General features: G+C 37.4%; 1 protein-coding gene across 5 annotated transcripts in view; it reads left to right on the forward strand.

Annotated features, from left to right (window-relative positions):
* The window catches only part of BTBD8 (BTB domain containing 8), a 93,443-nt gene that overhangs the window by 12,145 nt on the left and 64,410 nt on the right, over positions 1-16,888 (forward strand). For 3 of the 5 annotated variants that reach the window (XM_045801796.2, XM_045801794.2, XM_045801795.2), the window contains exons 3-4: positions 8,429-8,664; positions 13,883-14,000. Coding sequence is in view for 2 of the 5 variants with exons in the window: in XM_045801794.2 (XP_045657750.2) it covers positions 8,429-8,664; positions 13,883-14,000 (354 nt within the window). In the remaining 3 variants the exon portion in view is untranslated. Of the gene's footprint in view, positions 1-8,428; positions 8,665-13,882; positions 14,001-15,327; positions 15,472-16,888 lie in introns of those variants that run through there. The other 2 variants (XM_087866103.1, XM_045801797.2) reach the window with 2 other exon arrangements.

Below are 16,888 nucleotides of genomic sequence, written 5' to 3' on the forward strand. Positions count from 1 at the left end.
TTATATCCATCTGATTCAATGTTTCCTTGTTGATTGTGTTTGGATGGTCCACCCATTGTTGTAAGTGGGGTATTCAAATCCCTTATTATTATTGTATTACTATTGATTATTTCCTTTATGTTTATTATTAACTGTGTTATATGTGTGCTCCCATGTTGGGTGCATAAATATGTGCAATTGTTTTATCTTCTTGTTGGATTGTTCCCTTTATGATTATATAGTGTCCTTCTCTATCTCTTGTTACAATCTTTATTTTAAAGTCTATTTTGTCCAATATAAATATTACTCCCCTGGCTTTCTTTTCACTTCCATTTTCATGATGATTGTTTTTCCATCCCTTCACTTTCAATCTGCATGTATCTTTAGAACGAAATGAGTCTTTTGTAGGCAGCATATAGATGGTTCCTGCTTTTTTTATCTGTTCCGTCACCCTGTGTCTTCTGATTGGAGCATTTAGTACATTTGCATTCAAAGTAACTATTGAAAGGTATGGACTTATTGCCATTTAGTTACTTCTTATGGTTGTTTTTATAGTTCTTCTCTGTTCCTTTCTTACTCTCTACTCTCAGAGTTTGCTGGCTTTCTTTAGTGATATACTTGGATTCCTTTCACTTTTATTTTGTGGTTATCATTAGGTTTATATATAACATCTTATACATATATCAGTCTGTATTAAGTTGATTGTTCCTTAAGTTTGAACCCATTCTTAACTCCTCTCCCCCTACCCCTGCCACATTTTAGGTATATGGTGTCATACTTTATATCCTATTTTGAGAATCCCTTGACTGATTTTAGTAGATAAACTTAATTTTACTGCTTTTGTACTTCTGGCTTTTTTTTTTTTTTTAAACAACTATTTGTGGTCTTTTCTTTCCACTGAAGGAGTCCCCTTTAAAATTTCTTATAGAGCTGGTTTAGTGGTGATGAATACCTTTAACTTTTGTTTGCCTGGGAACTCTTTATCTCTTCTTCAGTTGTCAATGATAGCCTTGCTGGATAGAGTATTCTTGGCTGCAGATTTTTTCCTTTCAGCACATTGAACATATCATGCCATTTTCTTCTGGTTTGCAGAGTTTCTACCAGGCTTATGGCACTGTTTTGGATGGGCTTCAGCCAAGGACATATTTGATGGGGCAGGTCTGCAGGAGAATGTGGAATGGGCTGTGAGGAGCCAGTAGGTCTGTGTCAGTCAGTTGTGGGTCGGGGTCTGCAGCCCCTGGGGAAGAGTCCTGCCTAGGCTGTGATGAAGAGGGCATTTCTTTTTTTTTTTTTTTTTTTTTAAGATTTTATTTATTTATTCAACAGAGATAGAGACAGCCAGCGAGAGAGGAAACACAAGCAGGGGGAGTGGGAGAGGAAGAAGCAGGCTCACAGCGGAGGAGCCTGATGTGGGGCTCGATCCCATAACGCTGGGATCACGCCCTGAGCCGAAGGCAGACGCTTAACCGCTGTGCCACCCAGGCGCCCCCCTGAAGAGGGCATTTCTGCAGGAGAATGGGGACGTGGAGCATGCTTTAGCATGTAGGTGGAGAGTGTACATGCTCTGCTTGTTCCTGCAGGTGCTTGTGTATCTAGGCTTTGGTGTGGGGGAGGGAAATGGTGCTTAGCAGCGGTTTTGTTCTTGAAGAAGTTCCCTAAGATCCCTGCTCCGCTAGGGATCACTCTGAGATTAATAAATAAAGCCCCTTCCCATATACCCTAGGCATTCAAACTGCTGCTTCTATGCTGTATTTCTTCTAGTTCTTTGTTGTGCTCTCTCTTTAAAGGAGGGGACTCCTGGCTCTCCCAGAGCTCTGCCTGATTTTTGAAGTTCCAGGTGTTAAGTCCCACTGATTGTTAAGTCCATATGGTTTTCAAAGCCAGATGTTATGGGGATTCATCTTTCCATGTGGGTCCATGGCTGGTGTCTGATCCTCTTCACACCCATGGCATCCCTCCCTCCCGCAGACAGTCCCGAGGGCCACTGGTTCATGACAGCATCTCCGCCCCTCCTGCCCTTTGTGATGTGGCCTCTTCTCTACATTTAGCTGTGGAGAGTCTGTTCTGCCAATCTTCACTTCGTTTCCTAGGTTATTTACACAGATGTGGATGTTATCTAGTTGTATGCATGGGAGAGATGTGCTTAAGATCCTCATACTCCACCATCTTCCCCAGAAGTCAGTCCTCATTTCTCACAGAAATTCTTGTCAATTTCTCTTGTAATGTCATTCTTGGTAATTAAAATTGCAACGTAGGTAATGTTTCCAAAACTGTGGCCTCTTGATTCCTTTAATTCTTGTCTTCCAGTAATCTTGTTCTCCATGCTACCTCACTGCCATGTCAAATCCTAAATCATGTCATTACCGATAACTGCAGTCCTCCATAATCTTGATTTCAAACATCTCAACCTCAAACTTCTACCTCCTATCTCTCTACCTTACTCCTTTAAAACTTCCAAATCTAATAATTTATTGACTCCCGTCAGAACCTGCAACGACTCTTACCACAGTTTTATTGTCTCTTATCCTCTTATGTCCTTATTTCTGTCCTTACTTAGTTTAAATTTTTTTGTCTATCATTATATCACTTCCTTTACATATAGTCTCTTTTCCCTTGTCCCATATGAAATTTTTTTGTCTATCATTATATCACTTTCTTTACATACAGCCTCTTTTCCCTTGTCCCATTTGTCTTGTATGCATGTCAAACCCCCAAACCTTAAATGCAGCTCTTTGACTACTCCACTCCTGCATTCACACAATTAAATGGCAGGAGAAAAACACATGCTATTTGGTCTCACTTTAAATCACGGCCATGAACCTCAAGTGGACATGTAGTGCTGTTAGTCATACTGTTTGCAAGTCATATGATATTTCCCTAGTCCCATTTGCTCTGCTTCTCTTGTAGATTATTTCATACCTCCTTTTTGTTGAACCTTCAGCTGTTCTTCCCCCATCTTCATTCTCACTTGATGACCTTTCTTTATATTTCACTGAGAAAAATCAAAGCAATTAGAATTTTCACAAACTGTTCCCACATCTATTCATTTAGTTGCATTTACACCATATATTTTGTCTTTTCCCCTGTTACTATTGGTGAACTGTCAGTGCTTCTAAAACCATAACCTCCACTAAGTCAGTTTTTACCCTATTTCTTTTCTTCTATTGAGGGGCATTGCTCCAGCAGTTTTCACTTTCCCAAAAGAAGTTTCTTTTCTTTTCTTTTGGATCTTCTCATTGGTATATAAACATGATATTTTATCCCCACTTTAAAAATAACAGAAGCCTTTCCTGACCTCATTTCCCTTCCAGCTAACAGCTAGTACTCTAATGCTCTGCACCTTTTATATTGAAGCTCAAGAGTTATCTATTACACTGCCTCCACTTCCTCTTCTTCTAGTCTCAGTCTTTTAAAAAAATGAGATATAATTCACACACCTTAAAATTCACCCTTCTAAACTGTATAATTCAGTCGTTTTAGTGTATTTACAGTGTTTTGCAACTACCACCAGTCTCCAATTCCAGAATATTTTCACCATCTTAAAAAGAAATTCCATGCCCCCAGCAGTCACTTCCCACTCTCTCCTCTCCCAGTTCTTGGCAACCAATAATCTACTTTCTGTCTTTATGGTTTTGCCTATTCTGGGCATTTCATATAAATAGAATCATATAGTACATGTCCTTTTATGTCCTGCTTTTTAAACTTAGTGTGATATTTTCAAGGTTCATTGATGTCGTGCTGTTTATCAGTTGTTCATTTGTTTTCATGGCTGAATATTTCATTGTATTTAAGAGTCGTCACGACCATCTTCAGGTTTGATGATTTGCTAGGACTCATAGGACTCAACATATAGTCATATTCTGGGCTGTGATTTATTACAAAAGAAATAAAGAGAAAAGGCATATGGAGCGAAGGCCACAGGAAACTAGGCACAAACTTCCAAGAGTCTTCTCCCAGTGGAGTCTCACAGGACATGCTTAATTCCCCTAGTAAGGAGTTATGATAACACTTCTGAAATGTTGCCAACCAGGGGAGCTCATTAGAGGCTCAGTGCCCAGGGTTTTTACTAGGTGTTTGTCATGTAGGCACCCTGTGTCTATTGTGCATCCACATTCCAGACTCCTGGAAGGAAAGCAGGTGTTAAGCATAAACCATATTATTCATATAAATAGTTCAGGCACAACGAGCCACAGTTGTCATTTATAGAATGCCAGGAACACTCCTGAAATCATGTTCCCAGATACCAGCCAAGGGCCAACCTCATAATTAAGTCTTTTAAAAGATAGTAGTCAGGGCTGCTGTGTTAAATCTCTTCTGTGCATATGGATATAACATATTTTGTTTATTCATTCATCAGTTGATAGACATTTGGGTTGTTTTGACTCTTTGGCTGTTATGAATAATTCTATGAACATTCATGTACTGATTTTTGTGTGAACATATGTTTTCATTTCTCTTGTGTTATATAGAAGTGAAATTGCTGGGTCATATGGTAAACTTTTGAGGAGATGCCAGATTCTTTTCCAAAGAGGCTACACCATTTTACCTTCCTACCAGCATGTATGAGGATTCCAATTTCTCTACATTATTAACAACACTTGTTATTATCTGTCATTTTGATTATAGTCACCATAGTGGATGTGATTTTGATTTGTACTTCTCTGATGGCTGTTGATGTTGAATATCTTTTCATGTGCACTTTGGCTATTATATATATTCTTTGGAAAGCTCTATTCACAATCTTTGCCCATTTTAAGTTGGGTCATTTGTCTTTATGTTATTGAATTGTAATGTTTATATTTTTAAATTATATATTTGATATTCTGTACATAGTCTCTATAAATGAATTTTATTCTAGGGCGCCTAGGTGGCTCAGTCGGTTAAATGTGTGCCTTTTGCTCAGGGCATGATCCCAGGGTCCTGGAATTGAGCCCTGCGTTGGACTCCCTGCTCAGCAGGAAGTCTGCTTCTCCGTCTACCCCTACCCCCTGCTCATGTTCTCCTCCGTGTGTGTGCACGTGCACACTTGTGTGCACTGTGTCTCTCAAATTAATAAAATCTTTTTCAAAAAATATTTTTATTCTATATAAAAGGATTTTAAAATTCCTATGTGTTTTAGATACAAGTCTCTTATCAGGTATGTGATTTGCAAACACTATCTCCCATTCTGTGAGTTGTCTTTTAGCTTTCTTCATAGTGTCTTTGAAAGTACAAAAGTTTATAATTTCTATGGTTTTTCACTTTATTTCTCTTTTTTTTTTTTTGTTACTTGTACTTTTGGTGTTATGTGTAAAAAAACCATTGCCTAATCCAAGGCCATGAAGATTTATACCTGTGTACACTTTTTTAGTTCTTACATTTAGATCTTTCACCTATTCTGAATTAATTTTTTTTATATATCGTGAGGCTAGTATCCAGCTTTGGTCTTTTGTATTTGGATATCCAGTTGGCTCAACACCATCTTTTGAAGAGATTATTCTTTTCCTGTTGAATTGTCTGCACACCTGTAAAGGAAAAAAACACATTACTTTGTGTCTCCTTTACTTTTAATACTCTACTAATGGAATACTTCACTTCTCACCCTTCTGGTCACCAAATGTGTGCGAGTTTTCCCCCACACCAAGCAATTCTGAGATTCTCCAGATACCAGCTGGGTGTCCTACCCATTGAATTCAATTCTGACACTACCTGGAGATATTATTAGATCACACAGGTTAAGAGTTCAGTCCCAGAAGATTGTCCCAAACCCTTTTCAGATGCCAATTGCAAGTCGGGGTTGTTCTCTGTGCTTCTGACCAACCAGCTATGAATCGAAGGTTCCCATGACTCCTTTCTCAGGTTCAATTAATTTTCTAGAACACAGAACTCAGGAAAAGATTTTACTTACTAGATTGCCAATTCACACAGCCAGATGGAAGACATGGAAAGGGCAAGTATGTGGGAAGGGGTGAGGAGCTCCCATGCCCTCCCTGGGTGCACCACTCTCCCAGCTCCTCCATGTGTTCACCAATCCACAGGTTCACTCAGTCCCTTCCTTCTTCTTCTTCTTTTTTTTTTTAACGGAGTTTTTTACGGGTTTTTATGGAGGCTTTATTACGTAGGCATGATGGATGAAATCATTGGCCATTGATGATTAATTCAAACTCTTTTGCCAGCCAGCCCCCATCCTTGGGGGCTTTCCAAATGTCTCCTAGCTCATTAATATAAACTCTGCTGTGGTTCAAAGGGCTTGTTATGAATAAGAAAAGCCATCCATTCCACTTCTGTCTCTCTTGAGCATTTCAGGATCAGGGAACAAAGCTCAGTATTATAGCAAAAGATGTCTCTCTGGCTCTTGCATTGGAAATTACAAGGGTTTTAGGAGATATGTGCCAGGAACAGTGGACAAAGACCAAATATATATTTCATGTTATAAATCACAATATCACAACACTGTTGTCAAAAATTAGTTGACTCTATGTAGTTCTAAACACTCAGTTCTATTTCACTGATCTATATGTTTATCCTCATGCCAGTACCACACAGTGCAGATGACTGTAGATTTATAGGAAGCATAGAATTTGGGAAGTGTGAATCCTCCATCTTTGTTCTTTGTCAAGATTGTTTTGACTATTCTGGGTCCCTTGCATTTCTATTTGAATTTGAGAACTGACTTTTAAACTTCTGCAGAAAAGTAGTTGAATTTTGATAGATATTACATTGACTTGAATCTGTAGAGCAATTCGGAGACTATTGCCATCTTAACAATATTAAATCATCTAGAATATGTTTCCCTTTATATAATTGCTTTCAGCATTGTTTTATAGCTTTGAGTGTACAAGTCTTATGCTTTTTTGTGAGATACATTCTTAAGTATTTTATTTTTTTGATGTTATTGTAAATGGTACTATTTTCTAATTTCGTTTTAGACTGTCGATTTCTAGTATTTAGAAATACAATTGATTTTTGCATACTGATCTTGTATCCTGCAACCTTGCAGAACTTGTTTAACAAATAGGTTTTGGGGTGGATTACCAAGGATTTCTATATAAAGTTTGTCATTTGTAAATAGAGATAGCTTAACTTATTCCTTTCCAATCCAGATACCTTTTATTTCTTTTTCTTGCTTAATTCCCTGGCTAGAGCCTCCAGTTAAATGTTGAATAGAAGTAATAAGAACAGACAGGCATCCTTTCTGATCTTATAAGAAAAGCTTTCGGTCTTGTACCATTTAATATGATGTTAGCTGTGGGTTTTTCATAGATGTTCTTTATCAGGTTGAGGTCATTCCTTCTATTCCTAGTTTGTTGAGTGTTTCATCATGACAGGGTGTTGGATTTTGTCAAATGCTTTTTCTGCATCTGTTGAGGTGATCATGTGGTTTTTGTCCTGTTGATATAGTATCTTAGTCCTGCTAAGAGGACTAAATTTAAAAGGTTTTATGAAGTCTTTGGGCTGCTCTAAAAAAATACTACAGACTGGGTGGCTTATAAACAACAAAAATTTATTTCTCATAGTTCTGGAGGGTGGAAGTCCAAGATTAGAGTGCCAGCGTGGTAGGATTCTGGTGAAGACCCTATTCTGGTTTGTAGATGCTGACTTCTCACTGTGCCCTCACATGGTGGAAGGAGGTGAGGGATCTTTTTGGAGCCTCTTTTATGAGGGCACTAATCCCATTCATGAGGGCTCCACTTAAGTAACTTCTCAAAGGCCTCGCCTCCTCCTAATATCACATTGGGCATTAGTTTTCAACATTACACATTTTGAGGGTCTACAAACATTCAGACGATAGCATGTGATGTATAACATTGATTTTCATTTGTTTAGCTACCCTTGAATTCCCGTGATAAACCCCAGTTGGTTATGGTTTATAATCCATATTTTTATATGTTGCTAGATTCAGTTTGCTATTACTTAGTAAGGAATTTTTTTATCTAAATTAATAAGGAATATTAGTCTATGGTTTTCTTATGGTGTCTTTGTCTGCTTTTGTATCAGGGTAGTAATGGCCCCAGAATGAATTAAGAAGTGTTCTGCTTTCTGTTTTTTGGAAAAGTTTGTGAAGGATTGGTGTTATTTCTTTAAGCATTTGGTGGGTTCACCAGTGAAGCCTCCTGGACCTGGATTTTTCTTTGTGGGAAGTTTTTGATTGCTAATTCAATCTCTGTAGTTGGTATAGGTCTGCTCAGATACTGTTTCTTCTTAAGTAAGGTTTGGTAGTCTGTATCTTTCTAGGAATTGTCCATTTTACCTAGGTTATTTAGTTTTATAGCATTGTATATTCCTTTCTAACATTAAAATATTTTATAGACTACTTTTAAAGCTTTCCGCTATTTGAGATCTTTTTCCAGTTAGTCGATAAAAATGGTTTTAAAATTATGTAGTTGTATTATATGAAAGCAGCACTTGGGAAACTAGCTTTTAAGAATCACCAACACTATTTCCATTAATATTTTACATTTTCTTTTAGGATTGTATATTCATCAAACAGAAGTCTAAAAAACTATGAAGAGGAAATTATTAGGAAAAAGATAGTAGAGAGGGGAGTACCACATAAGAAACATGACTTCAGCTTTGAAAAGTGCACTGACAATGATGGAAGATCATCTGTAGAGTTCTTAGATAAAAAGTCATCTCATTGTTCTCTTCTAAAGCATGAGGTTCCAGACGGTATCAGTGATGGAGAGGACAATTTAATTTCCACTGGTGAGGCATTTTTTTTGTGTGTATTTTAATAAAATTTTAATGTCATGAAAGTAACTATATTCTGATACAATTGGAGAAAAACATACTTTGAAAATCAACTCTACTGATTTCTTTTTTATTGGTGAATGAAATAAAAGTAAATGAAAGTAAATGGAATAAAAGTAAGTGAAAGTAAATTCTTTATGGGTAAGTGAAAGTAATAACTATAGTCAACACCTAGTTTTCCCAAACAGTTGGGAGATGGGGTTATTATGAATAAATACACATATAATTTGCAATTCTCCTCTTAAGTCTCTACATGTCATCATCCTTATTCTAATCCACACCAATAAAAGCTTTAGCAGATTATAGATTCAGTTCTAACACAATATATACATTACTTAAAAACAACATGCAACATAAAAATCACCATTATATTTTGTCATGACACATAAAATCACTGACAATTTTGTTGTGACACATTTTAAAAAGATAGGGATCTAAGAAAAATGGTATGGTTTTACACATGTTGAATTGTTAAGAAATACATAAATACTACAATAAATATGGTACCTGACCTTGAAAAAAAAACTAATTTGTTTGTGGAAGTGGGTATCAGAAGGGTTGCAGCTTGTGAGCTATTGTGAATTGGCAGGAGGAGGATGTTAAGGATATAGGAATAAGTATAGGTAGATATAAGTATAGATGATATAGATAGAGATTAGTAATAGTAGATATTCTAACAGGAAACTCAAGATCTCTGGTCTGTTTATTACTTACAGAGCATCTTAGGACAAGCTCCCAACCCACAGTCCCTACAAGGTTCGGTGGTGAGGGCCTGATGTTACCCTGCATATGAAGTGGGATTGCACTGTAAGAGAGGAACACCAAAATTAGGAGACTTTGATAAGCCTGGCAGATCTGATAGAGATAGAGAGAGGAAGGTAGGGTAGGAGGGGGAGGGGTCTTTACTTTGGAAGGTAAATTAGTCTTCCCTGGTGAAGGGAGAGTAAGGTAGCTTCACCACCCTGGAGTATAGGGAAATGGTTTTGAGGGGAAGAAAATCTGTAAATCTTTTTGGAACCTCACAGTATCTCTAGCCTCCAAGCATGTTTGTTCTTCAATTATTCTTTATCCAAATTTTCCAGTACTCTGCCCAGAAAGTATGCTGTGCCTCAGACCATACAGAAACACAAAAATATTCATAGAAAATGGTCTCCTAACAGTTGGTTATCTGAAATCAGATAGAAATTTGTAACACCAGATATGGAGGATGTGAGTCATAACATATGCAATGAACTGAGGTATCTGGTAGATGTTTAAGGTGTTTGTGTATGTTTTATGTATTCTTACATGGCTCCATTCAGCTGGGTGCAGTTTTTTGCAGTGACCTAGTATTTCTTGTGAATGAGCTGCAAGGAAGTGAAATGCATGTAAGCAAATGAAAATTTTACATCATGTTCAAATTGTTCCCTAATATATCAATTGTGTTAGATCAAACTGATATTTTCAAAACAAGCATTGTAGCAGAATTGAATGTATATGAAAGTATCTGTTAACTAAAGGATTTTATTACTGATATTTAGTACAACAATAATAATAAACTGATTTAAGCCCACTTAGAATCTTTGTATGTATGTTAACAACATCTAACTATGGTGAATGAATGAATGGATGTCTCTTCTAGGCTTTGAAGTACATCTATTCATATAGTTTATCTCATTTAGTCTCCGATAACTCTAAGAAATGAGTAGCTATAGGCTGATTTTTATAGATGAGGACTCTAAAAGAGTATATGGGACTTTCTCAAGGCCACACAGATATAGCAGTTGGCCGAGCTGATATTTAGTACCCGTTTTTCCTGTCTCTCGTCTAGAGTTCTGCCACAGCCCCACAGCAGCCGATTAAAGTGGCCAGACATGTTGCAGATGTACGTAAAAAGAGCTCATTTACCCCTTAGCACCCTGTCTTTTAACTACTTTCTCCATCCCCCCATGGAAAACCCCCATGTTTATCAGTTTAGCAGATACTTCCACATCTCACTAACTTCTTTGCAAGCTTTCCTACTGTCAGTGTCATCTTCCTTGAAACTTCCTGTGTTCCGTGACCCTATGCTCTCTTGATTTTCCTTCTTGGCTATTCCTCTGTCTCCTTCACTGGAATGTCATCTTTCTACCCCTTAAATAATTGGTTTTCTCCCCTTTTTTTGAGCTTCATATCCAACCACTGACTAGACGTATCTGTCTAAATGTACCTTTAATATCTCAATATTTAATTTGTCCCAGACTGTCTTAATCATCTGTTTCCCATCCTAATCTGTTCTTAAGTACTCTATCATGTGAATTTTATCTCTATCTTTCTACTCACTTTTTTACCCTTCATAAATTATGTTCATGACCATGTCTGTTGATTTGTCTCCTTCATATTTTTTTAAGCTTATTTATTTACTTTATTTAATCTCTATATCCAACATTGGGCTTGGACTCACAACCCTAAGATCAAGAGTCTCATGCTTCTCCAGCTGAGCCAGCCAGGTGCCCCACCCTTAAATATTTTAAATACTTGACTTCTTTATCCTCCTGGCATTTCTTAATTTCGGGTCTTGCAATTTTCCTTGAGCATTTGCACCCCGGCTAATTGCCAGGCCTCTCATTGTGCCACCCTCCATTTGTACCATGTAGAACAATATTTGTTAACTGCAGGTCTGATCACGGCACTCCCCTTATTAAAATTCTTCAATTATTTCCCATACCCTTAATATAAGTCCCAAGTTCTTTCCAGTGACATAAGGGAATTTGTGAACTGGCTCTTGCCTAGAACTCTGTGGCTTCTTCTCCTCACAATCCCCTCCCACCCCTTGAGCTCTAGTCTTACTTATTTGGCGTTTTCCCAAAGAACTACATTTTCTCACCTCTGTGCTCTTGCACTTGCTATTTGTTCCTGGAGTGCCATTCTAATCATCACATGTATTTTTTAAATATTTTATTTTTAAGTAATCTCTATACCCAGCGTGGGGCTTGACCTCACAACCCCAAGATCAAGAGTCACGTGCTCTGCTGACTGAGCCAGCCAGGTGCCCCCTAATCATCACATTTTTAAATGGAAGATTGACTTTGCATTAGGTTTGAATGTTTAAGAGTGAACAAAACAGAAAGTGTTCCTGTCCTGCAGTCTAAGAGGAGATGTAGTCAGATGGATTATGCACAGAGTGCTGTGAGTACACAGATAAGGCACATCTTACCTGGACTTAGCATCCAGACAAAGCCACATAAAGGGAGTGATGTCTGAGTTGAATCTCAGGGAAAGAAGCAGGAGTTAACCAGGCAAAGAAAGTTTAGGGGAGAAGTATTCGAGGCAAAGGAAACAACATGCTTAGAGGCAGAGAGAGCTCAAGCACATAGCAAATTTTAAAGACTGGAACTAGTTTGTTGTGGGACTGGAGTGGAGTAAGGGACAAGAATGATCACAGTGAGAGATTAGCCTGGAGATATAACAGAAGCCAGATCATTGAAAGCCTTTTTATAAAGGATGACCTTATTTCTTATTGTCCAAATTGGGATACTTTTGAAAGAGTGAAAAGTGCAGAGTTATTATTGTGGTCAGTAATTGTTCTGGGGCAACAAGCATTAACTGGGACTTGTCCCAGGCAAACCAAGACATGTGGTCACCTTCCTTATAAGCCATTTTGGAGAGTTTGGGTGGTACTGTTTGGCAGGCTTATGGAGTATAAGCAGAACAAGATTAGGGTAGTGTGAAATGAGGACTTCAGCTTGAGGAACATTGAGTTTGGGGTTTCTCTGATTGTGGTTTATTTATTTTTTTTAAAGATTTTATTTATTTATTTAACAGAGATAGAGACAGCCAGTGAGAGAGGGAACACAAGCAGGGGGAGTGGGAGAGGAAGAAGCAGGCTTATAGCAGAAGAGCCTGATGTGGGGCTCGATCCCATAATGCCGGGATCACGCCCTGAGCCGAAGGCAGACGCTTAACCGCTGTGCCACCCAGGCACCCCATGGTTTATTTTTTTCTTTGCACCACTTCTGACACCAAAATGTGTGTGTTTTTTTTTGCCCCCACACCAACCAATTCTCCAATACCAGTTGGGTATCCAGCAATTCAATTCTGACACTAAGGGCTATCCTGTTATACAGGGTAATAGTCATGTGCACAGTCTTCACCCTGTCAGCCTGACTTGGACAGCTGTGGCCCTACAGGCTTGGAGAGCTTGGGCTAGTCCCCAACCACCTGCATAGTGAGAAGCCGGATTTTGTGGGGCCTGGTATGCCATTGTAAGACTTTGGCTTTTACTATTAAAAAAAATGGAGAGAGCCATATGGTTTTGAACTGAGATGGATCATGATTTGAATTGCATTTATAAAACATGCCTCTGTGGGGCTCAAGAGTGGTAGATGTGTTGGGAAGTTATTGTAGAGATCTAGGTGCGAGGTGATGATGGCTTGGACTGGGGTAGCCATGGAGACACTGAGTCGTGGTTGGATTCTGGATCTCTCTTGACATTAGAGCTAGTGATGACATTGTGGTTTATAAATATATAAATTTGTAAATTTGGTTGGTGGGTATCTGTCCCCAGTGACAGATTCTCACCAGATGTACTGACTAAAATTTCTCTACTGACAAAACTATGATATACAGTGTAGTAATTTTTTAAATATAAATGTGTTTTATATTTCACTTCTCACTTTCTGACTGGTGAATCTTTTAAAAATATTTGTTTTCTTTATTTTTCTATACTGTGTATAGTAAAACAGTATATATAGTATAAACTCACAGTAAGTGCTCCATAAATCCCATTGATTTTAGTTGTATATCTATTGGTTCAAATGTCATTTTTACCAAAAACTCATGAACAGGAATAGGAGGAATTAGGTAATGAAAAAGGGTATCAAAATTGGAAAATTTTCTGACTTCCTATGTCAGGTATTCACAAAGTAGCTTCAACTTTGGTGTATAATTTTGGTCTATATTTAACTGTAAGTCTATAGTAAAAGGTATATTTATATTTAAATAAAGTTGAAATTTATATTTCAAAGCAAGATATAGATGATTTTAATATTGTTTTATTTTGAATTTACTAGTTAAATATTGTAGTTACTTTTGCTCTCTCTTAGTAGCTAACAAGATAACTATGTGGAAAAACCTTTAGTTAATATTAAAACACAAATTTTTGGATACTTATAATAAAGAAACTATTTTTTAGTTTTGTTTTTCTCTTTTAAAGATAATTATGACTTGGATCCTGCATCTGAATTAGGAGAAGATTTATTGAAACTTTACGTGAAACATTGTTGCCCAGATATTGATATTTATGTTGATGGAAAAAGTTTTAAAGCTCACAGGTAAATAGGCACATGATTGATTTGGTGTCTTGGTTGTGAAAGTAAAATTTAAAAGGGTGGCTGTCTCTTCCTAGCACAGTGGTTTTCAAGCTCTGATTCACAGAAGTCACAGTGGTTTCATGGTGATGCCTCAGGGGACCCATGACAGGGGAAGAGGTTGGACATCAGGCAGGGTTTTCTGCCCGCAGGTTCACATAGGTGCACCTGCCCCCTTCCAGACATGTGCTCATGTTTCAGCCAGAGCAGATCTCTGCTTCGTATTGGGCATGAACCTAAGATTTCATTAGAAGAAAATATTCTGTTGCCTAAAATAGGTTTGAAAGCCACTGTCACAGAAAATGTAATTTAATGCAGTTTTTAATTTCACAGGCATTATAGTATTGAAAATGATTATTTCTACATGAATGACATGTATTTTCTCTGGATGTGTTTTGGCTCAACGTCTTTGATTCAAATAGATATTCTTATGAATAGCATTGATTAGAAGGCTTAATATTTCAATGTACTTTTTAAAAACCATTATTATGCTTTAGAATTGGGTTGCTTAGGCTTTCTAGGCTTTTAGATTTCAAATTAAAGCCTGCTCTTTTTTGCAAGTAACTAAAATCTGCTTAAAAGAAGAAAAAATTTTAATAAATACAGATTTTCTTTTGGAACTCAAGGGAAAGAAGTACAGCTGGGCCTCACAATGGACAAGAAATGGAACCAGAAGACTGAGGAACCCAGTGTTTTTCTTTTTCCTCCCTCTCTTTGTGTTTCAGATACAATGTTGATAAGTTATTCTGGTGCTCCTGAAGAGGAAGAACCAGGTTATTTGCAGTGGCAAGAACGGTCTTCTAGGTTCAAGGGTACACAATCTTAGTGAAATTAGCAATAAGTTTAGATTACAGGAATCTACCATGCCAACAGTAGTGATGTTTGTGCTCTCAAAAATCATATTGGCTTTGCCAGTTAATTGACAGCAGTACATTGCTAAACTCTAGGATTACCAGTTTCAAGCAGACTATTTACCATTCAGAATTTGAGCTTTTCTCTTGGGAACATGTATTTTGTAATTATAAGTACGTATATATGCACATTTTTCTAATTTTTATGAAATCTGCATTACATATAGTAGAATACAAGGTGTAATACAGATTTATTAATATATTTTACATATCATGGATATATATTTCCCAAATCGTGTGTGTATGTATGTTTGTTTGTTTGCTTCTTTGATGCTTTTTTTGGGGGTGAATGCAATTTTATTTTTAAAATTAATTTAACTTTATTTTGTGTTCAGGTTTTTCTTGAAACCACAGGGCATCATACCAAAGCTTTACTTATAGAACCCTAAGGTTATTGTTGTCAAACAGGGAAAGCAAGACTTTGTGATCATTTGCAGTATACCCTCAAACAGTGTCTATATTTGGCCTCTCTGTGTGCTGCCTGACAGTGGACTATGTTTTAGGAGCTGGATCTAGAATATTAGGTTTGTATTCCAGGAGAGCTCTTGCTCATATTTCTGATTTATTTTGTTCACCTAGCAATAAAAAATAAGTATATATCAACTATAAAGGCAGTTTCCTGAGCATATGTTCCAAGAAGATCTGGCTTACGTTTTTCTACTTTGTTAGTACACTTATATGAGTTACAATGGCAAAATCTAAATCTCAAGATTACCTTCCTAGTCCAAACTTGAATAACTCTCTGTTTAGTACATAATAATTTTATTATTCAGTTTAAGGAATATTATGTCAGTAGTTCAGAAGACACACATTCACGTCATGTAGCTTAAAGCCGAACATCAGAACTTTCTGAATTACTTCCTGTTCTAAATGATCATTGTCCGCATTTTCCTAGTGATGTGGCTAAAAATCCATTTGTGATATGGCTGTTTTAATTTTTAAATTATATGTACTCATATATTGAAAGATCAGTGCAAGTACTCATAAATACCAGAATTTATGGTCAGAATTACATTCACATTAGGGCTCTATTTTATAACTGTTTAGTTTGCTAGCTTAGTATGTCCAAATTGCTGTGGTAATGAGGTAATTTCTTCTTTTCTTGAGCCCCTGTCTTTCATGCTCTCTCTTCACAAACATCCCCGATACCTGGTTCTTCCAAGATTATCTCTCCTGTTGCTAGTTGCTCCGTCCAGTCTTTATCTTGATCCCCAGCTTAATGCCTGGAGCCCTTGATATGCTGCAATACAGTCTGATGCCAAGCACTTCCTTGTAGTGGCACAATTAAGCCGAAGAAGTTATTTTATAACAGAGTGGTAAGAGTGTGTGAACTCTGTGTGCAGCTGTTCTGCCTGGATTTGAATCCTAGCCCTACCATCTTTTAGCTCTGTGAATTTGGGCAAGTCATTTAACCATTCTGTGCTTTAACATCCTCATCAAACATGGGTATTCTGAAAGTACTGGTCTCACAGGGTGATTATGAAGATTAGATTACTTTAAAGGACTATATAGGTGTTTGCTATCATCATCCAGGCAATAGGCCTTTGATAACAAGCCTTTGTGTAGATGGTAGCAACAACCTGTATGCACTTATGTGGGGCAAGCAGAGAAATGTGGTTTGAATCACTTGCATTTCCCCCCAGTCCAAGGATGGGACAGCAGTATGCCTCCAGGAAAAGTCACATTTACTTTACTCTTCTCCATCTACACAGGCCTTTTCCCCTCTGTAGCATATTCTTCACTCTTCTCACATCTTTGTCCTTGTTTGTCTTTAAAGAGATATTTGAGAGGAGGGGGGTTATATTAAAAGGAGAACCCCTCAGAGTTCATTGATCCTGTTTGTTAGTTATGTTACTCCTTTTCTGAGTATTGTTTCCTGGGACACTACTATACATTACCCTCTTTTGTAGACCTCTGTAACATTACTAACCTGCCTGAATT

This window comes from Ursus americanus, chromosome 12 (genome assembly GCF_024610735.1).
Source record: "Ursus americanus isolate L20-20 chromosome 12, mUrsAme1.1.p, whole genome shotgun sequence".
Classification (NCBI taxonomy): domain Eukaryota; kingdom Metazoa; phylum Chordata; class Mammalia; order Carnivora; family Ursidae; genus Ursus; species Ursus americanus.